We start from the raw sequence: 26,322 nt of genomic DNA on the forward strand, positions 1-26,322 counted from the left end.
GTGTGGTGCTAAGTATCTGAGCCTGGATTCGATCCCCAGGTCATCCCAACTCTGGAGCCGGTGCTCTTACTCACTGAGCCACCTGGCTGCCCCTAAGCAATTGGGGTTAAGTAACTTGCTCAAGCTTACACAGCCAGGTGTTTCTGGGTGGGTGTTAAGTGTCTGAGCCTGGATTCGATCCCCAGGTCATCCCAATACTGGGGCTGGTGCTTTTACTCGCTGTGCTACCTGGCCTCCCCAATTGGTTCTCTTTTGATCCTACTGGGAAGGAGATAAGTTTCTCTGGGTACAATTATCCCCATTTTACAGCTAAGTTCCAGAGTGGGGCAAATGATTTGCCCAAGGTCATACATGGAACCAGTGGATAAGCCAAAGTCTGAGCACCCAGGTGTGCTGACTCCATCCTGTGCCTTTGCTACTAGGCTGTGGAGGCCACGATGCTCCCAGTAAAAGGAGTCTGTGGATAAGGCTGGGCCCATGAGCATTTATTAAGTATCTATGTGCCAGACACTGTGCTAAGTACTTTACAAATATCTAAAAATAAAAGCAACAGAGAAATATCTCATTTGGTCCTGGGAGATATGTGTTATAATCCCCATTTTACAGCTGGAGAAACTGAGGTAAACAGAAGTGACTTGCCCAAGACCACACAGCTCGCTGCTAGAGGTCAGATTCCTGACTCTCTCCAGCACATCACCTAGCTGCCTCTGTGTGCCTTGAGGCAGTGGGTTCAGGGAGACACAGAATGCAATTGGTTCTGTTTTGTCAAATACTAAAGAAACCTTCACGAAAATTTGTGAATTCCTAATTCTGTATATTTATGAGCAATTTCACTAATGATTTTTCTCAATTACATGTGAAATGTTAATATTTGCTTTTTAAGAGTCCCGAATTCTCTCTCCCCTTTCTTACCCCCTCCTTGAGAAGGCAAGCAATATGATACAGATTATACGTGTACAGTCATGCAAAGCATTTTCATGTTAACTATGTTGCAAAAGAAATGTAGACTCCCCCTCAAAAAATCCCAAGAAAAATGAAGTAAAAAAAAAGAATGTCTCAATCTGTATTCAGACTCTGTCAGTTCTTTTTCTAGTCCTTCTGAATTGTCCTGGATCATTGTTCTGCTAAGAAGAGCTAAGTTAGACACAGTTGATCATCATTGTTGTTTGTCCTTTGTTTTGGAAGAGGACCCATGATATCATGGGTGATGTCTTGACTTGCCTGTAAATTGGATTTAAGTGAGGCAGAGTTGCACAAAGTCATTAGTTTCACTCTCTCTTTCAGATTCATGGGAGTCAAGTGGCAAGACAAAAATCAAAATGACTGGTGATGACCTGGGATACAGTGGATGGCCTTGGTGTCTTAGATGTCTGACCAAGCTTTAAGTACTCCACAGCACTTACTTTAGTTGCCTTCATGGCCTTTAGAACAAACGGTTCTCATTCACCCCTTCTGTGAGGGGAAGTCTTCACATGCTTAGCGTAGACACCCTAACTCACTGACAGGTTTAAGGCCCATCAATTACCCTCAACCTAGTTTAGCTCGTCTGCCTAAACAGTTTACCTAGGTGTAGCCACTGTGCGTGCTACAAGTGAGAGCTGAGAGCCAGGTAGACACCAAAGGTATATGAGTAGTCCTGAAAAGGGCTTGGCAAACCTTCATATCAGAGGTCGCTAGTCCTTCTTGAACTCCCTCTATGCTCCTGATCCTTGTACAATATTGCTTTTACTATGCATAATGTTCTCCTGGTTCAGCTCATTTCACTTTGCATCAGTTCATGTAAGTCTTCTGTAGCAGCAAGCACCCCAAGCGTCCTCAGGGTTTGCCGCCACCACAGGTTCTTGGATCTGCTTTGATAAAGGAAAGCAACTCAAAATGGGTTAACAAGCTTACTTTAATCAGTCAGACATATATCGTTTACCTTGTTCAGGGGAAAAAGGTCAGCACCCCGAACTTCAAAGCATACAGGCAGAATTATCAAGACAGAAACAGATCAAGTAGACAGATTTCCAAACTGTCCAACCATTACATCCATACCCAGTCAACATCTGGGTTTCCACATCTGGGTTTTTCAAAGCCGGGGGACTCTCAACAACGGCTTCCCAGAATTCAGATCAAATCACAGAACACTTCTCAAAATGAGTCCCAAAACAAAGCTACACATCAGGGCTTATATAGCCTTCTCCTGGCTCAGAGAATGTAACAACCTTATTGACCCACTGGCCAATCAAAAAGTATCTACTGAAAAACAAGCCTCCCTCCCCAGGCTTCTGGTGCACTTTATCCTAGGGGCAGGGAAGATCTTCCAAATTTGCATTCCCATTACATCTTCCCAAGTTTTTCTGAGAGCACCTTGTTCACTATTTCTTTCCCTCCCACATGCCAGTTACATGTAAAGACAATTTTTAACATTCATCTAAAAATTTTTTTTGAGTTCCAAATTTTCTCCCTCCCTGAGACGGTAAGCAATTTGACAAAGGTTCAGTCCTGTAAAACATATTGCCATATTAGTCATGTTGTGAAAGAAAGCACAGACCCAAAAGAAAAAAAAATACAAAAAGTGAAAATTGGTATGCTTCAATCTGCATTCAGACTCCATCAGGTCATCATGGGGAATTGTCTGGGATCATTGTATTGCTGAGAAGAGCTAAGTCATTCACAGTTGATCATCGTGCAGTATTGCTGTTAGTGTGTACAATGTTCTGATTCTGCTCAATTCACTTTGCATCAGTTCATATAAGTTGTTACCTTTAAAGATTGGTTAAAGGAGACGAACAGGTTAGGCGATGTACATTTATATTAATTATTCCCTTAAAGTTAGATGAAGCTATCGAGCTTGTACTTACAAGGAGCCAATATCTAAGTTCTGATTGCCTGACACGAGATTGACAAAGTTTTTTTATATGTTTAAGGACAATCCCAGGATATTTGTGTCCCTCAGATGTATGGTCTCCATGTTTTTCATCCATACCATTAAAAAGGAAGTTTCTATAACCTGACTAATATCTAATGTGAAGGTATTTACAGATCCTATACTTGACTGTATGTCGCCATGGGGGGAGGGAGGGGAGAGAGGAAGACAGAATGTGAAACTCAAGGAATGGTGGAACTGAATCTTGTAAATTAAAAGTAAACAAACAAATTAATAAAAAAAAATTAAAGGGTCGGCTAGGTGGAGCAGTGAGGAAAGCCCCAGCCCTGGAGTTGGGAGGACCGGGAGTTTGGTTCTGGCCTAGACACTTAATACCCACACAAAAATACTAGCCGTGTAACCTTGGGCAAGTTACTTAAGCCCAATTGCCCTCCAAAAAGGCAAAAAAAAAAAAAATTAAAGCAAAAAAATAAATAAATAAAAAGGAAGTTTTTTAGTTGTAAATATAAGACAATTGACAAAGTAGTGTCATTGAAATTTATGATCTCAGGATGTTTGTGTCCTCCTCCCATGTGGAGTATGCCCCCCAGATAAGAGAAATTCCATTATTCTGAATTTCCAGGCATCCAAATATAAACGGAAGGAATACTCAGGGTGGACCTTATCTGATCTTTCAAGTTACCAACACAGGAAAGGGCAGTTTTAAAGAAGAACAAAGCAGTCTGGTTAATTAGTTCAGACTTTGGATTTTATTGGGGGTTGTCAAAGTCTTTCCAGGTTTTTCTGAAGTCAATCTGCTTATCATTTCTTATAGCATAGTAATATTCCATTACATTTATACACCAAAAATTGTTTAGTCATTCCCCAATTGACAATGATAATCATTTAATAGTATTTTTGGATCTTAATAAGGGTCAGAGCCTGAACTAATTAACCAGAAGAAGAGCCTGGACCTAACACCTTCTTTGTTCTCTGATGTAAACTCAGAGAATACCTCTTCCTGTGTCAAGAAGGCCAGATGGGGCTGACTTAACATTTTTCTTCTGTTTATAACATTAAGGATGGGACCTTTAACCTGATACACTATCTTGAATAATGGGACTTTTTCTTATCTTAATATTTTAATTTTATGGATACATACTATGTTATGGCATGTTAATGGTAAAGAAAACACAGATATCCTGGGTCATAATTTCAATTGACACTTTGTCAACTCTCTTATCTTATTGTATTTACCACCTACTCAATTAAGAAAATTCCTTTCTCATAATATGGTTAAACATATATGGAGATCATAAATTTGAGTGAAACAGACATGTTGAGTTCTAAAACATATTTAAGTCTGGTCATTTTTTTATCCCTCAGTCACAAATTATGTTTTGGTTCCTTGTATGTACAAATTCTCTAGCTTTAAGGGAATAAGCAATACAGATTTACATATCACCTCTGGGACAAAGAGAGACTTGCTCTTGTCAGACTACTCAAGGATTCTGTTCAGTTCTGGGTTCTACATTTCAGGAAGGACACTAAGCCAGAGAGCATCCAGAGGAGGGTAATTAGGATGATGAAGGGCCTGGGAATGGTTATAGTCAGGAGAAAAGAAGACTTGGGATGGGGGGAGGGATGGAACCTGGCATATGTTTGTATATTGGGATGGACAGTGATGATAAAGTTCTGACTAGTCTCAGGGGGAAGAGCCAGAATTGAAAACAGATCACCTTCTTCTTGCACCCTACACTCCAGTCAGAATGGACTATTCCCATCTTCATTTCTTTGTAATATTCTTTAGGCCTCTTACCCCAGCCCTCCAGAGTTAGTTAATTAATGGCCACCTTCCCTTTGAAACTCAATACAAAGGCTAACTCCTCCAGGCAGCAGCCTTCCATTACCTTACCCCAGCCAAAATTCACATAGCAATGGCCTTTTTCTTCCACTGGACCTTACAAAGGCCCTTGTTCTGAAACTCTCCCATAGGTTTATCATGTAATGGTGCACAATAGAGCTGGTAAGGTTCTTATCTCACTGGGACAGGGTGCGCTCCAGGCTCCAGGACAGTAGGCACCCCTCCCCCATCACTGACTCAGCATAGTGCTCTGACCCTGCAGGCGATTAAGAGACTTGTCGGATCTAAGAAGGCTTAGTCTGGAGCTCTTGGCTCACTAAGGTTGGGGAAGCCAAAAGGGACAAAAGTCTTAACACCTTCAGAAAATAGCCTAACTCAGCAATATAATGATCCAAGACAACTCCAAAAGATTCATGATAGAAAATGCTATCCATATCCAGAGAAAGAACCATGGAGTCTTGTTTTGTTTTTTGAAGAGGGGAAGGCAGGGCAATTGGGATTAAGTGACTTGTCCAAGGTCACAAAGCTAGTAAGTGTTAAGTGTCTGAGGCTAGATTTGAATTCAGGTCCTCCTGAGCACCAGGGCCAGTGCTCTACTCACTCTGCCACCTAGCTACCCCAGCCATGGAGTTTGAATGCAGATAGAAGCATACTATTTTCACTTAAAAAAATTTTGCAAACTGTAATTTTTTTTTATTTTTGCTTTTTGGAGGGGGGAAATGTAGGGCTATTGGGGTTAAGTGACTTGCCCAACATCACACAGCTAGTAAGTATTAAGTATCTGAGGCCGAATTTGAACTCAGGTCTTCCTGACTCCAGGGCCAGTGCTCTATTCACTGTGCCACCTAGCTTCTCCTGTAATTTTTTTTTTTTGCAAATTCTTTCTTCTTTTGCAATAGACTAATATGGAAATAGGTTTTACATAATTGCACATATATACCCTATATCAAATTGCTTGCTGTCTTAGGGAGGAGGGAAGGAAGAGAGGAAGGGAGAAAATTTGAAACTCAAACTTTTATTTAAAAATGAATGTTAAAAATTATCTTTACATGTAATTGCAAAAAATAAAACGCTATTTAAAAAAATAATCTAAGACCACTGAGCCCCAGAAAAGATATTAAAGCTGCACATTTGTGTGAGAACTCAGGTCTCACCTCCTGCACTAGAGTATGAGATCCTCAACGTAGAAGCTTTTACTTTTCTTTGTGAAACTGTTTGGCTATTATATTAATAACCAATTATTAAATGGGGATCTAAGCTTTTCTCCTTTATTTCTTCATTCAAGGCCCAGCCCCTAAAGAGTCAGTCTCTGAAGGACAAGACAGATTGATGAGATTGTCCCAGCCCTCAAGGAATAAGCTCTTCAATCAATCTAGGGTGGGACCCCACCCACCTAGGAGACCTAACTTCTGCTTAAAGGGTAAACAGAACCCATTTTGGGCTAGTTCTTACCCAGGGAAATGAGCCCCTATCCTCTGTGTAGCTGTGAGAAATGCTAACAGTTTGGTTTCCACAGATTCTACAGGAACAATGGCAGTACAAAGACAGCTGTTACACAGGACATGCAGAAAGGGGTAAATCAGGAAGAGGGAAGGAAGGGCAGAGCAACCCTATCCAATCATAGAGCTGCAAGAAATCTGTAAGTTTCTTCTTGGAGGAGGCCTAGGCTAAACTCGTTCAAACTGGCCAGGGTCAAGGGATGGTCACCTACTTTTTATTAACTAGCCTCATGCATATTGACCAACACACCCCGAATAACACAGAATAGAATGAGTCTCGTTATCTGAAAATGCAACCCATGTTAGCCCATGGGTTGGGAGGGAGAAGTGGACAGGTCAGAAAGACGGAACCCAGAAGAGCTGGAACCAATCCCAGTTCTGAAGAGAGGGGCCAGGCAGGACGAGCAGCATAAAAAGACTGGCATTTGTCTCATTCTAGGTGGTCTCTTGAAGAGGCTACTCATTTATTCAGAAAGAATAAATGTAATGAAAACCTTCCTGGCTTCCCAACGAGTATCACTTATTCCTGGACTAGATATGTTTCTCACATTCCCCCCCAGCAGAGTTTAAGGACCCAGTTCAAGGAGTGGTCCAGGTAGAGGTGGCTTCCCCTTTCCAGTTTTCTGGGGGCAGCTTGGTCTTAGCATCAAGCAGAAGGAGCTGGAGACTCCTAGCCAACCTCCTCATTAAATTGCCTACCCATCAGGGGTGATTTTCACTTGCCAAGCACATTCCCTATTACAAAGGTATTTAAAGCAGAGACTCTATCTCTCGAGTTTTCATTGATTACATTTGTATCCCCATTGCTGAGCACACACTCAGTACTTAGTGCATTGTAGGTTCTTAATGGGTGTTTATAGACTATCAGGCACCTGCCCTGGCAAAGTAGCATGCTAGATAGAGTGAGGACTCGGCAGTCAGGAAGACATCCATTCAAACCCCCTTTGCCGCTTGAAGGGGTGAGGCAATTAACCTCTTTAAAATGTAGTGTCCTCTTCAATACAATGGATAGGCAGAACCTACTGCTCCTGCTGGGGCTAGGCGTAAATGAGATCATGCACGTAAAACACCTGTTGCTATTATTGTTACAACTGCCACTCCGCCCAGGAAACTCAGGAAATGCTCTCTTCTGCCATAGGCCCTTTGTCCGCCTCAGCCACTGGAGTGGTAAAATCAGTTTATTAAAGTTTCTCAGTATCTTCATACACGAAATGCAACAGACATCCTCTCCCAGCCAGATCTGTTGCTCTGTCAGACCACTGAAAACCCCCAGGGTTCAGCAGCTACTTGCAGTGGACAACACAAATCAGGGCTGAGGGTCAGAGGCCATGATTGGCCCAGATGTAGCTGCCCTACCATGGTGGAGAAAATGTGTCCCTGTGTCCCTTGAGAAAACTCTGGGTTCAAGTCCAGATTGGGTCATGGAAGAGCTTGGTGATCTTGGGCAAGTCACTGCCTTTTTCTATAAAAGGAAGATGTTGCACTAAGTTCCCCTTCTACCTCTGATACTGTTTTATGTTTCTATAAGCCCTTTTACCTCAAGCTTTCTGAGAAGCCCTGTCTCATCACAGAGGGACAAGACCCTGGATCCAATAATATAACCTATGACCTTTAACCAAAGAAAGTAAGCCTTCTTCTGCAAAGTTTGCTAGATTAGATAAAACAAGGAATAGTAGGGGTGTGCCCCCCTCCCCCAGGTGAAAATTTCAACATTGGCTCAGCCACCACCACGCTATTCACCATACCTCCTGGCCCCAGCCTGTGTTTTCCTAAGAAAATACAGGGAAGGGGACAGAAGATAAGGCAGTAAGTATATTTCATTGCTTAGCTAAGTTGTCTGATTTCCCTTGGTCTCATTATCTTATTTCACTGGAGCACTGACCCAGAACCTAGGCTGAATGCAATCAAACCCAAGGAAAAATTGCTCTCTCTACCTCCTCAGCACCCTCACCCCCAAAGACAGATGTCAGGGGTGTGTAGGTGTAGGTGTGTGTGTGTTGGCTGGGGGCAATTGGAAGGGAAGAGTTTCCAGATGCCCAAATACCTTCTAAGGGAGGGGCCTGCTTCACTCTTCTGTGCTCAGGGTAGGGTGAAGCCTCCAAAGCTCCTGTCGGACATCTTCCTATGTGACAAAGTATAAGGGAGAGACAATGACAAGAATGACTGGGTGAGGGGGCAGGGCATTCCACAGGAGTGTTAGGGAATCAGAGAGAAGATATAATAGAGGTTCCCAAATTTATTTGGTCAACTGCCCCTTTAAAAAAAAATTACTCAGTACTCCCTCCCAATCTACTTTCTTTAACCCTTTAACAGTTTTTTTTGGAAATGTCATCATTTCAAAAAATATATAAAAATCTATTTGCATCTTAAATTTGATAATTTTTTTAAATTTATGTTTTTTTCCTCTATTGAATTTTTTTTTTTGGAGGGGGGAAAGCAGGGCAATTGGGATTAAGTGATTTGCCCAAGGTCACACAGCTAGTAAGTGTTAAGTGTCTGAAGTCGGATCTGAACTCAGGTCCTCCTGACTCCAGGGTCAGTGCTCTATTCACTGTGCCACCTAGTCGTACCCTGTATTGAAATTTTGTAGATATAATGGAACTATATAGTACCAAACTGTAAACTAGTAATTACACACACATTCCTGCCCATGCAAGCTGGACTTCTGACAATGTGCTGGTTCACTTGCCCACACTTGTTTGTCAAGGCCTATTGGTGGACTTGAACACTGGTTGGTTATAACTTGCATTTTGTGTGTTTATTTGGAAAATAATGTAATTACTATGACTTTAACTGTTACACAATAAATGAAACATGTATGAATGGTTTTTTGAAATTTTCTTCTATCTTTCTTTATACTTCTATCACCCCCTTATTTTATTTAATACCCCTCAACTGTACTTTAGGCTACTACCTCCCTCCCCCAATCCTTCCAGCATCCCCAGGAGGTGGTATCACCCACTTTGGGAACCTATGAGATAGAAGGTCCAATTAGTAGAGTGGGGAGGGAATGAGAAATTTAGCCAAGTCCTCAACAGGGGCTTTCTGTCCCATTTCCAACTATTTCCTTACCAAGTGACTTAGACGTTCTAGGAAAGGCAGAAGTTTAGACAGCTCCTGGTCCTCACTGTCCCCTTGCCATCGGGGTATCAGGAGCTGGTTGTCCATCTGGAAGACATGCAAAGAATGGGACATTTTCCTCTCTCCTAATAACTTCCATTGTCCAGTTTAGGTAATTTTCTCCTTGTGACCACTAGAGGACAGCAAAGGCCAGACTATTCCCACTCTGTGTGAGGGTGAATGGTGGTAAGGAGGATTCATTCCCAGGATTAAGAGCTAATCTAATGCCTTTATATTTTCTTTCATTTTTCTTAGCCACCCCCCACCTCCAGATAACTCTTATTTCTGGCTTTAAAAGCTCTACTATGCCACAGAGCAAAGGCAAAGTTAAACAAAATCTACCCAAAGGAGCTAACAATGTATTATTCTTCCTCAGACAACTTGTTCAGTCATTTTTCAGTTGTGTCTGATTCTTTGTGACCTCATTTTAGGTTTTCTTGGCAAAGATACTGGAGTGGTTTGCCATTTCCTTCTCCGGATCATTTTACAGATAAAGAAATAGAGGCAAACAGGATTAAGTGACTTGCCCAGGGTTACCTAGCTAGAGGAAGATGAGTCTTCCTGACTCCAGACCCGGCACTTTACCCCCTGTACCACCTAGCTGCCCCGGCACCCCTTACGTGCCCTTAGACACTCCTAGCCTCCCACCTTTCTGTCAAGAGGACAGAGGTATGCTTTCTCCTCTTTTCTCTGGGACAAAGATTGATCACTGAAATTAATATGAATTCAATGGTGCCTTGTTTTCATCAGCATCAGCTTCATGAGCATTGTTCTCCTGGTTCTGCCTTTTCTCTGCATGGCTTCATTTAGGTCTTCCATTTCTCTGAATTCCTTATCTTTGTTTCTTATAGCACAATAATATTCCCCTTACATTCATCTGTTTGCTCCTCTCCCATTTGATGGGTGTCTGCTTCGTTTCCAGTTTGTTTTTCCCTACCACAGAGCCCTGCTAGGAATATCTTGTCTTCCAGACTTTTTCTGTGATATACCCAAAGTCTTAGAACAACTGCCGTTTGGGGACAGATTCTGTGTGTCATAGAATTTCAGAGTGAGAAGGGATGTTGGTAGCTGTTCCCTCCAACTCGCATACTAAAGGGACCCCCACCACATCATACAGGACATGACATTGTCCAACCTCTGCTTGCAGACCTACAGGGAAAAGGAGTTCGGTCATCTTCCATTCTAGACGGCTCCCAGCGCCCTCAAGACTAAACTGTGCTCTTTTCCACTTTCCATTCCTTCCTCCTGATTCTACTTTCTGGGAACAAACAGGACAGACTTCCCTCTTTACATGACAGCCCTCCAAATATTTGAATGAGTTCTTGTGTGACCCTTCAGTCTTCTTTTCTTCAGGCTACATACACCCATTTCCTTCAACTGATAAGGCATTACTTTAAGACCCCTCCTCATTCTACTTGTCCTCCTCTGGACTCCCTCCAGCCTAAGTGGTACCCTTAAATGGTGGTGCCCAGAATCGGAAGCAATACCACAGAGTTCTGATGAGAGCAGAAGATACAGTCCAAGGACACGTGAGGATATTTTTTTTTGCCACCACATCACACTGCTATCTCATATTCAGTTTCTATTAGATTATAAACTCCTCGAGGGCAGGCACTGTATTTTGCCTCTTTTCGCAGCCCCATTGCTTAGAATAGTCTGGCATGTAGCAGGTGCTTAACAAATGCTTGACTGACAGTCCACTAACCCCTCCAGATCCTTCCCAGTATAAGTATTGTCTAATCAGGCCTCCTCCATCTTGTACCAGTATACTATTCCTACTGACCATCTTCAAAGTGAACTCAACCCAATGCTCCAGCAAGGGTGGGGAGCCTGCGGCCTTGAGGTCTGCTAGCCTGTCAGGATCTTTTTGGATCCTCATTTTATCTCATAGTGTTTGGGGACATCTAAAATTTGACAAGAATGCTACCTAGGCCTTTATGCAAGGAAGATAAAAATGTCAAACACAAAGGGGGTGTATATCTTGTTCGTATGTAGTTGCTTGCATGCTGTCTCTCTCATTAGACTGGAATCACCTTAAGATCAAGGACTGTCTTTTACCCTTTTTTGTATCCCAGGGCTTCTCATTGTGCCTGGCACACAGTAAGTGCTTAATCAATGCAGCACAGATTCCTGGGACTCTCCTAAAGGCCTCTTATTACATTGATACTGAATCACTAACAATCAAACTACTTTTTTCCATTCCTCATTGATCTCCCTATCAATCTTCCCATTTAAAAAGGATACTGATTCTTTAACCCCAATTGCCCTCCAAAAAAAAATTAAAAAGCAAAAAAAAAAATATGGGGGTGGCTAGGTGGTGCAGTGAACAGAGCACTGGCCCTGGAGTCAGGAGGACCTGAGTTCAAATCCGACCTCAGACACTTAACATTTACTAGCCATGTGACCTTGGGCAAGTCACTTAACCCCAATTGCCCTGCCCTCCCCCCTCCAAAAAGCAAAAAATTAAAAAATTAAAAAAAAAAAAAGGATACCGATTCCCAAGGAGGGGAATGGATTTACCCAAGATGGCAGAGGGAATAAGTGGCTAAGCCAGGATTCAAATTCAGGACCTTTGGGTAGTGGCAAGAACACTGAATTTAGAGTCTGAAGACCTGGGTTTAAATCCCGACTTCTGTCTCCCTCTATGGACCTCAGTTTCTTTAATGTAAGAAATGCTGGAGTTCAACTAGATAACCTCTGAGGTCCTTCCTGACCCTAAAAGGCTTCAATCTGGCTCCAGATCCAGGGTTCTTTCTGCTACTGTTCATTGCTCCACATGTAGACATATCTGTCCATGGTGGTAAGGGGTGGAGGGGAGAAGGCTGTTACCTGGTAGGGGAAGGCCTTGAGGGAATCAGTCAGGACCACTGTCCGGGCCAGATCCTGCCCCAGCACCTTCAGGTCCTTCACATAGTGACTCTGGAGGCAGATGCAGTCATCCTGGAAGAGACGGCCTCTAGGGTCCAAACAAAATCCTCATCCTCACCCTTTGACTTCCAAATACCCCTCTGTTTGGATGCCACTTTATTCAAGGACTCTCACAACTTCACCCCAGGCAGGGAGGCTAGGATGATTGCCCCATATTACAAATGTGGGAAAGAGGGGCTCAGAATGGGGCAGTCACTCGCCCTAGGTCATATGCCAGTCAGTGGCCAAGCCAAGAGAAAACACTTAGTCTCCTGCCTGACTCCCATGCCCAGTGCTTTTTTCACTGGACCATGCAGGTAAAGGATCAGGTTGTGATGGGGTCAAAGGGTCAAAGAGCAGAGGGGGGAGTTGGCAAGTTTCACCTAATCAGCTTCTTGTGGGGATCCAGGAGATCTGCGATTGGTTCTGCATAGTCCCTTTTAGCTGTGGTGAAGATAATGATCTAGAGGGGTGGGAGTGGGGAATAGGAAATTATGAGGGGACAGGCTAAAGGTCTGACTGCTCCTGACCCTACAATGCTTTAGGAAGGCCCAGAGATCCTTCAGATTTTCCCCTCCAACCAGAAGGTAGAACCCACTGACCTATCCCACTGCACTCTCCCTGTGTCCAACTATAATGGGGTGTGACCATAAGGTGTGGGGGGGAAATGGTACCTGGAAGAACTCACTCAGGGTCTCCAGGAATTCACGGGTGTGGGGCCGCAGCCTGCCCTGCACCTGGGGACCGACAGCAGGTACCCATTGGAAGCTAGGATGTCTTCACTTCACTTGCCAGCCAAAGATCGTGGCCAGGCCCAGCTGCCCACTTGTCAGGCAACAAGAAAGCTCAGGTCCCTTCTAGCTCAGACATTACAGTGTTCAAGAATCAATAACCTAAGGGCTTCTCTCCAACCCATCCATAACCACCACCACTCTGGGACCAAAACTACTCACCTTGTAATACATACCTTGGAATCTCACAGGGAAGGAAAAGTGGGCATCAGGCAGAGCCCGAAGGGAGCAAGAGACCAGGGTATCATCCTGAGGAGGGAACTGGGCTGGAGGAAGGGAATGAGGTTGGCTCCTCTCCACCCCCACCCCTGTGCCCAAGCTCTAGCCAGTGACAAACAGAAAACAACAGTTGGCTGGGACTGGGGTTGAGGCCAGGGTCAAGGGGAAGGGACAGGACCTTGAATCACATACCAACTCCAGGACCAGTGTGCTGTCTGGCATGCTCCGGGTCTTTGGAGGGAGATTTAGCCTCTGAGGCCAGAGTCTCCTTCGGTACAGAGGGCAAGGAGTGAGGAGGCTGCTAGAGGAGAAAGAGAAGCTCAGTAGGTCTGATATGCTAGCCACAGAAAGACTGGGCAGCTGTCCTTTCCTCAGACCTTCAGGCTGGGAGACCCCTTAACCCCAAAATGCCTTCTCTAATGAGCAATCGACTGAAATTCCACCACTAGAGAATTCTATTATTTGGGTTAAAGCAACACCCTTTAGGATACAAATTCTAGGGATCACATATTAAGTCATTTATCAGAGATTACAACCTCAGTGATCAACAATTTCATAATGGCTTTGTTTATGATTTTAGGAAATAAATTATGTAACCAATGATTGGGGAATATCTGTATAAATTATAATACATAAGATAATGATTGGTGATTTAGGCATCATGGGCATTGCTCAGCATGGGAACTTCCTTTATTATTACAAATGACTTCATTAATCCTAAAGAGTTATCCTAGGGAGGCACATAGTGTTTAAGTGACTTACCCAAGGTCACAGAGCTAGTAGTAGGTATCACAAGAAGGACTTGAACCCAAGCTTTGTTGCTTCCAAGCCCAGCCTTCCCCGTAGTATATGAATATAATTGGGCTATTACTACACAGTAAGAAATTATTAGAGAGGACACCGGGTGGATAGAGGGTAGGCTTTGGATCTATGAAGAGGTGGGTTCATATCCTGCCTCTGACAGACACTGGTTGAATGACCCTGGGCAAGTAACTCACCCTAACTCTAATCTCTTCGAGCTCTAGGCAATTCTCTAAAACCAAAAGTTGCAGAGAAGATACTAATACTGGTGGAGGGAGTTACCTCAACCTGGGAGTTCCCTACACCAATGCAGTCCCAGACCCAGTTCTTGTCTTTATCCTAAGAATAGAAACGTGGGATGGGAAAGCAGGACTAAAAGAACACTAAACTCACACAGTAAATTCAGAAAAGTAAATGAAGTTCACACGAATAGACAAAAACAAAGCCAAACCCTTGTTAATGACAATGGTTAGTGTTAGCACCACACTATCACAGTGAAAGAACACAGTTCTTTTCTGTTAACTGATAAACTGTTTCTCGGGGAACATCCTTTGTGAAAGGGTTTGTTGAGAAGTCTGTTGTGCTGCAACAAAATATATCAATAATTTTTTAAAAAACCATACACATTAATAAAAAAGTCAAATTAAAAGATATTCTCAATGACATTCCTGTCATTTGTTATGTCATAGGGGAGGGACCTCTGTCCATTCTTCACCCCACTCAGGTTCTGAGGTATGTTGCAGCATGGTACTTACAGTGGGCAGGGGAAGGTCTCCTCCACTGGTAGAACAGAGAAATAGGGGGTTGGGGTTGTAGGCTGACTCTGAGGGCCCTGGGGGGCTAAAGGAAAAGGAGGTCTTTGTGGAGAAGGAATCAGGGAGCTCCTTCTCCTTGAGAGCCCTAGCCTCCCTCCCCAGGAGGCCTAAATTTTAGTCAAGGCCCCTATTCCCCTGCCCCCACTTCAACATGATTCCTTACCTTCTTCAAATGCCTTTGCCCACTTCCTCTTGTTTGATGACTCCTGGGCCAAACTCAATACCTGGCACTGTCCCAGACTGGGGAGATGGACCTTACCACTGGGCTCTTGAGTATTGGCATCACATCCCCAACTTCTCTCTCGTGGCCTTGAAACCTCCCTTGTCCTCCTGAGTTGCCAGCATGGACTGACACAGGGCCATCTGTCTTCTTCCAGAACATCAGGGTCTCCCAATGGTTGGGGAAACATGACTGTCACTTTCCCAGAACGAAGAATCATGGGTCTGGATGAGTCAAGTGGGGCCTAGCTGAGGGATAATTAGGGATTAAAGTTATGGGAATAGGAGGGCTCCCTTGGCTCCAATGATGTTTGACAGGCTCTTAAAACTGAAGGAACCCTTAAAATAAAGTGGCAGAAGAGGTATTAGAGGTATCTGATAGACCCTTTCCCCCCTATTTTACAGATAAGAAAACATAACTACTTAGTAGCAAAGCCAGGACTGGAAGGTAGGTGTCCCTACTTCCCCTTTGATAACGAATGCACTGTATAATTTAAATGACTAGTGTTGTCCACTCTTTTGCCTGGGACAGTGTCCAAGAGGTAGCCTCATCAGCTAGGTACCAGGGCCCAGGGGAAAGGGAACTATTCTAGTGCCCACTGCAGACTAGTTTTGTCCACAGCATTTCAGGTTTTAGCCAAGGAGAAACAGGACAGAAAGAAGGGAAAGTACAGTTACAGTAGCTGGTTATAAAACAAAAGAGAAAAGAAACCTAGTTAGGAGGAGGCTTGACTGGAAAGTACCTAGAAACTCATCTGAGCTGAGCTCAGCTCCTCATCCTCAGCCCAGCAATGGGGATTATTTAAAGGGTTGGCAGCTGGGAGTGTGGGAGGAGAAATCTTTATGGAAGGAGAGATCCATCATGTCTGAGAAGCTCAGGGCAGAATCAAGACACCTGTGTTCTATCTAGTACTGGCTCTGGGACAGACTGATTACTCAGGCTTGGGAAGAGTTATTTCTCTCTTGGACCTCAGTTTCCCTACTTGTGGGGCAATGGAATTTTATTAGTGATCTTTTAGTTTTTTAAACTTATCCTTTATGCCTCCCAGGAATTCTAGTTGAACTTGTGTCCAAGCAGTGTTTTTCTTTGAGCCTTTGTGTTTTGAATCCATTGTCTTCTTCCAGGTTTGTGTCTTGGGGGCTCCCTAGCAACATCTTTATGGTGGGATTCCTTTTTTGTTTACTCATCCTTTTAGCCTTACTTTCTAAATTTGGGACTTTGTGTCAGAACCAGGTTCTGCACCCTTCTAGAAAGGAGCATTCGGCCTCCCTTGGTGCTATTTTGTATGCTCTGGGGTCCTGCTGCAGCTTTCTTCCTAAGCGCTGTGCTCCAGGAGCTCAGGGGCAGCTGGGGATGGTCGTGCCTGCAGGCTTCCAGGTCACCCATAGTTAGTGGTGCCATCACTCAGGTTTTATATTTCACTTTAAGGTTTGCAAAGTGCAAGCCTCACAACCTTGCGCTGTCATTATTCCGATTTTACAGATGAGGGAACTGAGGCTGGGAAGCTAGTATTTATTAAATAGCACCTTCCTGGGCCTCAGTCTGCTCACCTGCACAATGGGGAATGACTTCGGAGGTCCCCTCCAGGTCCAAATTTATAGTCCTGAGGACCTAGGAAAGGCATGGAGGCCCCGGGGGAAAAGACAAAAAGGAAAACGGTGTCTGCCCTCCAGGAGCCGAAGGTTCAGTCTGCCCCACCCCCTCCTGTCACACAATCCATGGTCTCCCAGCAGGGGGCGCAAGGGGAAGGTGGGGGGAGGAGTGAGGTGGGAGGATGGAATGAGACCCCCCCACCACCACCACCCGAGGGCGAGAAGAACGGAGAAGGAGGGCTCAGAACGACGTTAGGCCGCTCGTCCCACGCGTGCCCGAGTTAAGGTGAAGGGAGGGGGAGGCGACGCCAGAACGTCACATGTCCAGCATCGGAGATGGGGGGAGGGCGAGAAGCGAGGGTGAGGAGGAGGAAAGGCTGAAAGAGAACCGCCCTGCCTGCGCCCAAAGGAGGCGGGGCCAGAACGGGCGGTCGCGCGCCCAATGGGAAGGGAGGGGCAGGAAGGAGGAGGCGGGGCCAGAACTGGTGGCCGCGCGCCCAGCGGGAAGGGAGGGGCAGGGAAGAGGGGGCGGGGCCAGAACGGGCGGCCGCGCGCTCGCCCCGCGACTTCCGACGCGTGCGCGGAGGCGGGAGGGGTCGGAGAGGAGGGAGAAGGCGGCGGAAGGGGAAGTGGCCACCGTGGCGGTTGCCCTGACACTGGAGCGCGAGCTTCAGGTGAGGCGCTAGTTGTTTCCCGTCTTCGACCTCCTCCTTCATAGTGTTCGAATGAGGAGAGGGAAGTGCTCCCTTAGGCCTTCCGCGAGTCATGGGATGGGCTCCCGTGGACCAGATGAGGGTCTGGTGGGGAGGGGGCTGAGCTGCATTTAGTCACGTCCCTATGATGTTAGTGAGTGCTGCGGGAGGGGGAGGGCGAGGGCAGGTGCCCCATCCTTTCCCCCCCCTTCCCCTGCCTGCACCTCTACCCCCTCCCTCCCACCCTGCTCCTCCTTTGCCCTCCTCTCGCCGCTTTCCTTCCTCCCCTTCCCCCTCTTTCTCCCTCCTTTAACCCCTCCCAGGAGAGCTTTCCTGGGTCCACCCCTAAACCCCTGCAAATCCCATCCTTACCCTACTATGTGCAGAGACTTAGGGGAGAAGTTTATGTAAATTAGGGGCCCCTAGGTTGCCCATGGCTAGAGCATCAGGTCTGGAGTCAGGAAGACCTGCGTTCAAATCCCCCCTCAGACACTCGCTAGCTGTGTGACCCTGGATAAGTCACTTCACCCTGCTTGCCTCCGTTGGACAGATGAGGATCTGTCAAATGGACTGGAAAAGGAAATGACAAACCACTCAGGTGTCTTTGCCAAGACTGAAAAACAGTTATATAAGATTCAGTAGGGGGACTCCAGCTGTAAAACCCTTGTACTTAGGAAGATCACTCTGAATGTCTTGAGGGGAAAGGTGTTTGCTGAAGACAAGGGCCAAATTTAGAACAAAGGGATCTAGGTTCCAGTCTTGGCTTTATGGCCTGTGGGACCTTAGACAAGTCACCTAGGCTTTGTGGGCCTCAGTTTGCACATCTTTAAAATGAAGTAGTTGAACTGGATGACCTCTAAGGTCCTTTCAAGCTCTAAATCTTTGATCCCAGGTGGAGGCCTTGGAATTGTTTTAAAGGATGACAGAAGCATTCTAGAGGTGAATTTGGGGAAAAGAGGAAGGTCATGATTCTCAGCAATTGTTACGTACAAGGCACTCACCGCTTGTATCCAATCAGTTGACCGCTTGTATCCAATCAGTTGTCAGATCTTATTTCTGCCTTGGTAACATCTCCAGTATGTGCTCCCTCCCTTCTCTTCTCTGGCAGTGCCACCATCCTGATGCAGACCCTCATCCCCTGAGGCCTGGGGTATTGCAGCAGCTTACTGATGGATCTCCTTGCATCAAGTCTCAGTAGTCCAATCAGTCCTCCATTCAACTTTCAAAGTGACCTTCCTAAAGTACAAGTCTGATCATGTCACTTCGCTATTCAGTAAAATACTTGTAGTTTCCCCTTCCTTCCAGGGTCAGATACAAAATCTGGCTTTTAAAGCCTTTCATGAATTGGCTCCTTCCTACCTTTCCAGTCTTCTCACACCTTAATTCCCTGCACATACTTCAGTGACACTGGCCTCCTTGCTCTTCTTCAAATCAGACACCCTTATCTCCTGACTCCAAGCATTTTCTCCTGTCTCCCCCCACTTGGAATGCTTTCCTTCTTCATCTCTTGTGGAGAGCCAAAGAAGAAAATAAAAAAATATATATCTTAAGGTGTTTTAAGTAGTTTGCATAATTTTCTGTACATTTTCTAATTTTAGGTAAAAAATATTAAATTTTCCAATAAGCTAACGTAAAGAGTTCATATCCTTTACTGATTACTTATTTTGATCATAGGAATCAGACCTAAGTAGAAATATGTGAATATGGTCTTAAATGCTTTTTATCTTAAACAGCAATTTTTACTGTGATTACAGCTTAGAGGTAATTACAGTTAATTCTATTCTCATGTAGCTATTAAAAACAATAAAGATCTACTAGGCCTTTTAACAAAAAGGGATATTCTTTAACATTTTTCTTTCTCAAATTTAACTTATCCTGGTGCAATAGCCAATCCTTATTAATCTTTTGCAACTTTTTAGCAAGTTAGGTTCATTATTTAAGAATTGCATTAACTAAAACAAGTTCCTAACTTAGTCTGATGATTTTTCCTATAGAGATAGTTTCCAGGGGTCTTGACGTTAAAAAATAAGAACTGATACAGACCAGTGGCTGAATGTGATGCTCCTGCTTTGCTAAATTTCATACATGCAGGAGGAATGTAATAAAGTTTTTACCTAGTTTCCTCTTTTCCACATACAATAATCAATGAACAGTTCTAGGTTTTAACATTGAGACACTAAAATGATCAATTTTACAAGTTCCATAAGTGACAGCCAAATTATTTTAGTTGTAGCAAAAACATTAAACTTCAGATGAAGTCAGTTGTATTTCTAGATCACATAAAATCATTGATAAAAAGGATGGATTGTCTTATCCAGTACAGACAACTATTGGTTTCTTATCAGTGGTAGGGCTCAGAACTTTTAACAGCAGGACCCTCATGGTAGGTTGAAGTCTCTTCCCCCCCATTCCTTTGCCCAGTGGGGGAAGGTGAAGTTTGCAAGTGTGGGGGAAAGGTGGAACTCTCTTTTCCTAATCTGATCTAGGATGAAAGAAGTTAATACAATTGTATTGAGGTACCCTCTAGACTCTAGGGGGAAGGGACCAACCTCCTTTTGTAACTAGAGGTAAATTTGTAACCACCTGGTTTTCTATGTGGCAGATATAAACATTGTGAGACGGGGTTTAACAGAATTGATAAAGTAATATGACTGTACATAAATTTCTTTTCTCTATCTTTTTAGTTTCAACAAAAATCAGAAAAAAAAATTTGTTTTATCTAACACTTTCTGGCTAACAACAATTATCCAATCTTTACTATATAATAGAATTGTACCACAACTCAGGAAGACCACAATAATGTCATGATATTAGTTGAATTTTCAAATCATCACATGCAAAATTTATTGATAGAGAATTTAGGTTTTTTACTTCTCTATTCAGAGTTGCAGAGGTTTTGTCTCTTCTTTTCAGAGTTGCAAAGTCTGAATTGTGGATTCAGGTTGCCTAATAAGTGTGGGGCAGCATGCTATGCCCCAGGGCTGCTATTTGTAGAGCCCTTTATCATGCATCCTCCCTTTATCTAGATTGAGGAGGGTGATTTAAAATCCTTCAGCACTCTCTCCTCTAGTGACTAGAGACTTTTTTTTTTTAAGCCATTGGGGTTAAATAACTTGCTCAAGGTTACAAGGCCAGTTATTTCTGGGTGTGGTGCTGAGTGTCTGAGCCCAGGATTCGATCTCCAGGTCATCCTGACACTGGAGCCAGTGCTCTTACTCGCTGATACTCACCACCTGGCCGCCCCTATGACTAGAGACTTTTAAAGAAAGTTTTCAGCTAATTTGACCTGTACTGTGAACTTCAGTGATATCTAAATTTTTTTTTCTTTTTAAGAAAGCAAAAGGCCTTTAACATTCAGGTACAGTATGGAGAAGCTGGACAAGGTCCAGTGGAGCTTATTTCTCCGGACTGTACTAGCTAGAGTTAAAACCCTTTACTCCTGAAGTTTTTCAGATCTGGGTATGTTCTAAATTTGCCTTAGTGCCAAATGAAATTAACCTTTGGTTGCATCCTGATACCCAACACTTTTCTCTTTTTAGATGAGGCAGGAGAATAGTTAAATGCTTGCTAGTCTGCCTCTTTAATCTGAGGGGGAAAATTCCCTTTTTACTTTTTATTATTTTGATAAATATTATTTTTTAACAGCTTTTCCCACAATCAAACTTGGCCAGAGTTGGATTGGAGGAAAGGAGGCCCTTAAACCTTAAAACTTCTTTTCACATTTTTCATACAAGTTTATTTTTTCTAATTTTTATCCCAATATATTTTTTGAATACTTTATTGACTTGCTATAAATACTGTATAAAGACAGCTGCATTACACCTAATTGTTTGTGCCACCTTTGGCACTTTCATTCCTGATGTTAAACATATCTTTAATATATTCCATAGAAAAAAGACAGAAATTGGGAAATGTTGAGTTCCTTCTTTTCCTAGTTTCTTAGTTATCTGTTTTCCTTCTGATTCCCATTCTATTACACCACCCTTTGGAAACCCAGAGCTGCAATGTTCCAAACACACTAAATAAAATTCCTCTAACTGTTCCTTCATAATAACAAAGCCTCTTTCTTTTACTACTTTCTTAAATACTTGAAAATATTGTTCCTGATCTTTGACCTATGCATTTGACCCATGGTGATAGAAAGCTTAAAAATCCCTGTATCAGCCTGGTGGAATAGAATAACTAAGAATTGATTGAAAAAAGTTCCCTTGCCCTGTGACTTGTGAGTTTTTGGAGCTCCTTCTGCTTGTAAGGGCCATCTCCACTGTGGACCTTCCTTTCAGGAACCTTCCTTTGTGTCCTGTGTGGGTGCCATTTGCTGTGAGATGCTCAGTGTCCAGCACTTAGCATGATTCAGAGATGTGAATAAGAAATGATCAGGCCATGTGGGTAGTTCAGGGAAGAAGGATGAATTCCATTTATTGGTTCTTAGGACAAGGTTTTTATAGAGCAATGAGATAAAGGAAGAGGACTCAAGTTTTCTAATCATTACCTAGTCTGTTGTTTTAAAGTCCACTATTAGGATTTAATATCTGAGTTCTGAACCAGGCTTCTTTGGCTCCCCACGATCTCTGGCTCCCAGCTTTCCGGGCTTCCTTTAATTCCCAGTTAAAATTTCAGTCCTTAATCTTAGGAACTTGCCTTTCCTGAGAGTCCACCTCCCACTTTATCCTTCATATATCTGTTGTTTGTATGTAGTTGTGTTCTTGTTGTCTCCCCCAATTAGATTGTGAGTTTCTTGAACAGGTACTCTTTTTGGCCTTTCTTTGTATCCCTAGCATGTTGTCGTTTAAATTTAAATACTAGTTGACTAACTGACACTAGGTATTAAGTGCTAGGTAGGTAAGATAATCTGTGAAATAGCCCTTAATGGGATAAAACTGGAAAGGCATGGGGGTGCCAGATTGTTTCAGGCTTTGAATTTGAGACAGAATAATTTAAACTTTATAAGGTCAGCCAGATAACAGGGAGCCACTGAAAATTTTTCGCTGGAGTAATGACATGGCTATGCATAAATAATACTGTTTAGGTAGCAGTGTGCAGGATGGCTTGGGGACAGGGGGTAAACAGAGGCAGGAACACTTCCAATCTAATCCAAAAAGCAAGTTATTGATTATACAAAAATAAGGTGAAAGAATACTCGATCTCAATTCTGTTGGGAGTTGCTGCCGTGTTCTGATTTCTCTGATTTTCTAGCTTTCATATTTCCCTTTACCTGACTCCTTCCCGTCTTCCTACTTTCTTCCTCCCCCAATTTTTTCCCATCTTCCCACCTGTCATTTTTTTTCTTACCTTCCTTCTTACCTACCCACCTTATTTCAGTTCAGCTAACATTTATGGAAAGTATCTCATGTACTCTCTGAGACCCTTTGTGAGGCTGTCCTCTTGGAGAAATGCAGATTAGTTGGGCAGGTTTCCTTATCTGTGAAATGAGGAAATTGGAGGGACTGACTGGTGTGAATGGAAGCAACTGACTTAGAGCCAGGAATGACTCAAGATGGATCAACTCAGGTATAAGGGCTTTAAAAGTGACATGTGCCATTTATTAGGTATTTCAAATGAAAAGTAAGCTCCACATAATGAAGATTTGCAGCCTTTTTGTTTGGTGTTAAGTTCACCAATTTTTAAAAAAAAAGTTGTTTTTTATTTTTTTTTTAAGTAAGAAAGATGGATTCCCTGCTGGACAGAGGGGTGTGAGAGGGCCTTGCAGACCTAGCACAAAATGAGCAAAGGTGCAGAAATGGGAAAGTGCCGTTTGGTCAGAAATAGTGTGAATGAATGGATAGGACTGAGCACACAGTAGGAGCTTAATAAATGCTTGCTTGATTCTGGCTGGGTTGGAGCAGTCATGTTTGGTAGGTATGTTAGGAGGAATAGTGGAAGGTGACATGGGAAGGGTAACTTGGGCTTAGATTGTGGAAACCCTGAATGTCAGCCAGACTTTATCTTGTTGGCATTGAGAGTCATTGAGGGTATGATAGAGAAGAGCTGGACTTTAGAAGAAAGATGCTTCAAAATCTGTGCAGACAGGAGCTAGGGCAGCAAAGAGACCTGGGATGATAGCAGGAGGAAGTAGCAGAATTGGGGCAGGGTGGGGGAAGGATATGGGACTTCTCTTTTTGGACTGGGGTTGATTTGAGGAGATGGGAATAAAATCAAGGATATATGTAGAGGGCAAAGAATATCATTAAACTAGGGTTTGAACCTGACTCAAAGAATGTAAATTCGTTTGAATATTACCCTCAACTAAATCCATTTAAGGAGGTGAAATCTCCCAGGTCTTTTTCTACCATTAAATGTTGCCTCCAGGAACAGGGAAAAGGACTGCCATGCTTGGTACCAAATGTGACAGCCCCACTGAGGTTCTGGATCAGGGATCTACAGTGGACTCAACTCTTCTGTGATTCTGCTTTTCCACTTGTTCTTCCCTCCCTCCCCATTCTCTTTCCCTATCTACTTTCTTATTCCTTGTGTAGTTTCCCCTAATTTCCTATCTCTGTTTCTACCTCAGCCTTCTGCCTAATGACCTCTAAGGCAAGAAAGCGAGTGGTCCTTCCCACAAGACCATCTCCACCCACAGTTGAACAGATCCTGGAGGATGTCCACGGTGCCCTGCCCTCTGATCCAGTTTTCACCTCCTTTGCCCCACAAGCCCTGGAAGGTAATGTAAGTCCCCATCACTCCTGCAATCCTGTTTTTTTGTACCCCAGCTTGATCCTGGGAGAATTTGAACATTTCTGTTGAATAGTCAGCTTGGTAGTCTGGTCAGCTCTTACTCCCTAATTATCCACTTTGTGGTTGGTCATTTTTGGCATGTGTGCAGACAGGTTTATGTTTGCATATATATGCACATGCATATAGATCTTTATTAATCCTGTGCTAGTTTCCCCCTGCTCTCTAGCATCCTGCTTACTCCTGTCATTTGGCGTCTGAGAAAAGAAATCAGACTCAATTTGAACATCAGCTTCAGTTAAATACTTATGGGGAGATAGAATATGTGGTTTTGAAGATAATAATTGGCTCGCGTTTCGAGAGCACTTGCCTCATAGCCCCCCAGTGATGTAGGGAGTGCAGATAATATCTTCATTTTATAGATGAGGAAACAGATTCAGAGAGGGGAAGTGATTTGTGCAGTCAAGCAGCTATTAAGGGGTACGACTGGACCTTGAATCCAGCCCTGACTCCCACTTTATTGTTCTGTTGATTGTTCCACTTTGCCTTATGGTCCTTATCACATTGTGCCTACTGCTGTAGTTGTGCATATCTTATTCCTTATATCAAACTGATCTCCATAAGGTTGAGGAGCTTAATTTCCCTATTTGTAAAATGAGGATGTACTAAATGATCTCCAGAGTCTCCACCTATGTCATTCAGTGTCCTTAGGTCCTTTCTTCTATACCATTCTGTGTTCTCTGTTTTTAGGGCCCTCCTGCTTTGACATTCTGTGTTCTAGGAAACCTCCCAGCTCTGACATTGTGGGTTCTAAGTACCGCCCCCCCCCCAGCTCTGACAGTCTCAGTTCTAAGGACCCTCCCAGCTCTGACACTGTGTGTTCTAAGGGCCCTCTCAGTTTTGACATTCTGAGTTCTAAGGGCCCTCTCAGCTTTGACATTCTGTATTATAAGGGCCCTTCCAGATGACACATTCCAGAGCTAAAGACATAGGAATAGATTTTATTCACAGATTGGAATTATACTCTTCCCATTTCCAGTATACAGATAGTGGAAAGGCAGCCAGACTTGTGTTTTTTTCCTTTCCTTCCCTTTTCCTTCTCAGAGCTTCCTGCCATTCAGGAGAATGAGGATCCAGAGGCAGAAAGAGAACGGCAGTACCAACAGAGTCGCTCCTATGTAGCCCTGAACCATCGGCTCCAGCTGGCCTGTGACCTGCTGAAAGAGAAGTGTGAGGAGTTGCGGCAGTCTGGGGACAGCCTTGAGCAAGACATCTTAGAGATGAAGCAGAAGACCCTCTCTGGTACACAGGGTTCCAGCTGTCTTCCTGGTGTGGGTTCCTCAGGTTGATGTCATGCTTTTTGATTTATTTTTGGAAGTAAAATTCAGGACCTTTGTGTCTACAGAGACACAAGCTTTTCTGGAAGCTGCTTTTCCAAGGCTTAGTTGCCTGCCAGTTCTGGCCCTTTGGGTTTTCCTCCACCCTTTTCTCTCCTTCAGCCCATCTGCCCCTTTAGACTTGAGGCCCTGTCCCCAGCTGGGGGAGGGGTGGAAGAATATTGTACTATGAGATCTACCTCTGGTCCTATGAGGAGGACAAGAATGCCCCACAGAGCTTCACTCGTAGTATCAGGACCCAAAACCAATTGTCAGCACACAACAATTGGGGTCTCCCGGGGAGGTCAGGATTGATCTGGGCAGATTTGTGCCTGTGGGTATCTAGAACAGAATCTAAACCAGACTATGGAGCTGAGCACTAAGTCCACTTGGAATATGATGACAGGAGTATAATGAAGACATTATCTCCAAGGATGGTTCTTCTGAGAGACACTGCCAGATCACCAGAGAAGAATGCTGGCTCCAGGAATTCGCTTAATTATTGAAGCTCCCAAAAGTGTCATTTGGTGCTGCCAGCATAGCTTCTTCCCGTTCTCTCCTGTTTCTCCACACATGGGCCTCAAAATCCTATTAAATCCATGCTTTTTAAAAGTTTGACGGGTCATTTCTCTGCTTGCTAGATCTAGTGGCTTTGTTGATTTCCTTGCCCAAATTAAAGTGAAATTACCCAGACACTGGCCTGGCCTCTTTCTCTTAGGCTTACCCCCTGAAGGCCAGGAGGAAGTTGAGGAAGATTTTCTTACTGACACTTCCCTGTTCTGGAGGGGTTGTAACTTGTACCAAGAGTTGACTCTGAGTCTCTTGTTTTCAGTAACTGCCCCCAATCAGTACTTAATGCTTAGACATTCAGCTTAGAGGATCATAGATCTAGAAGGGGGAGAT

At 43.8% G+C, this 26,322-nt stretch overlaps 1 protein-coding gene and 1 long non-coding RNA gene across 2 annotated transcripts; one reads left to right on the forward strand and one right to left on the reverse strand.

The window, feature by feature from the left end:
* Positions 1-8,259: 8,259 nt before the first annotated feature.
* Positions 8,260-12,464, reverse strand: LOC138172240 (uncharacterized). Its single transcript, XR_011171080.1, has 3 exons — positions 12,164-12,464; positions 9,287-9,382; positions 8,260-8,336 (listed from the first exon to the last, which is right to left on the reverse strand). It is a non-coding gene; the product is annotated as an uncharacterized lncRNA (long non-coding RNA).
* Positions 12,465-17,196: 4,732 nt separating this feature from the next.
* On the forward strand, positions 17,197-26,112 carry CUNH19orf25 (chromosome unknown C19orf25 homolog). The gene is made up of 3 exons (XM_069101989.1): positions 17,197-17,353; positions 23,883-24,032; positions 25,148-26,112. The coding sequence occupies exons 2-3, from the start codon at positions 23,894-23,896 to the stop codon at positions 25,390-25,392; spliced, it is 384 nt and encodes a 127-aa protein (XP_068958090.1). The 5' UTR covers positions 17,197-17,353; positions 23,883-23,893; the 3' UTR covers positions 25,393-26,112.
* Positions 26,113-26,322: the final 210 nt, after the last annotated feature.

This window comes from Petaurus breviceps, unplaced genomic scaffold, assembly GCF_028583685.1.
Source record: "Petaurus breviceps papuanus isolate PSGF00001 unplaced genomic scaffold, PetGlider_PUasm1.0 523, whole genome shotgun sequence".
NCBI classification, from domain to species: Eukaryota; Metazoa; Chordata; class Mammalia; order Diprotodontia; family Petauridae; genus Petaurus; species Petaurus breviceps.

What these genes read in the sequence shown, in the direction of transcription:
- CUNH19orf25 (XM_069101989.1), top strand. Translation starts at nt 23,894, where the DNA reads ATGACCTCTAAGGCAAGAAAGCGAGTGGTCCTTCCCACAAGACCATCT. An exon ending in TGCCCCACAAGCCCTGGAAG is followed by an intron (nt 24,033 to 25,147) that starts GTAATGTAAGTC and finishes TTTCCTTCTCAG; the next exon opens with AGCTTCCTGCCATTCAGGAG.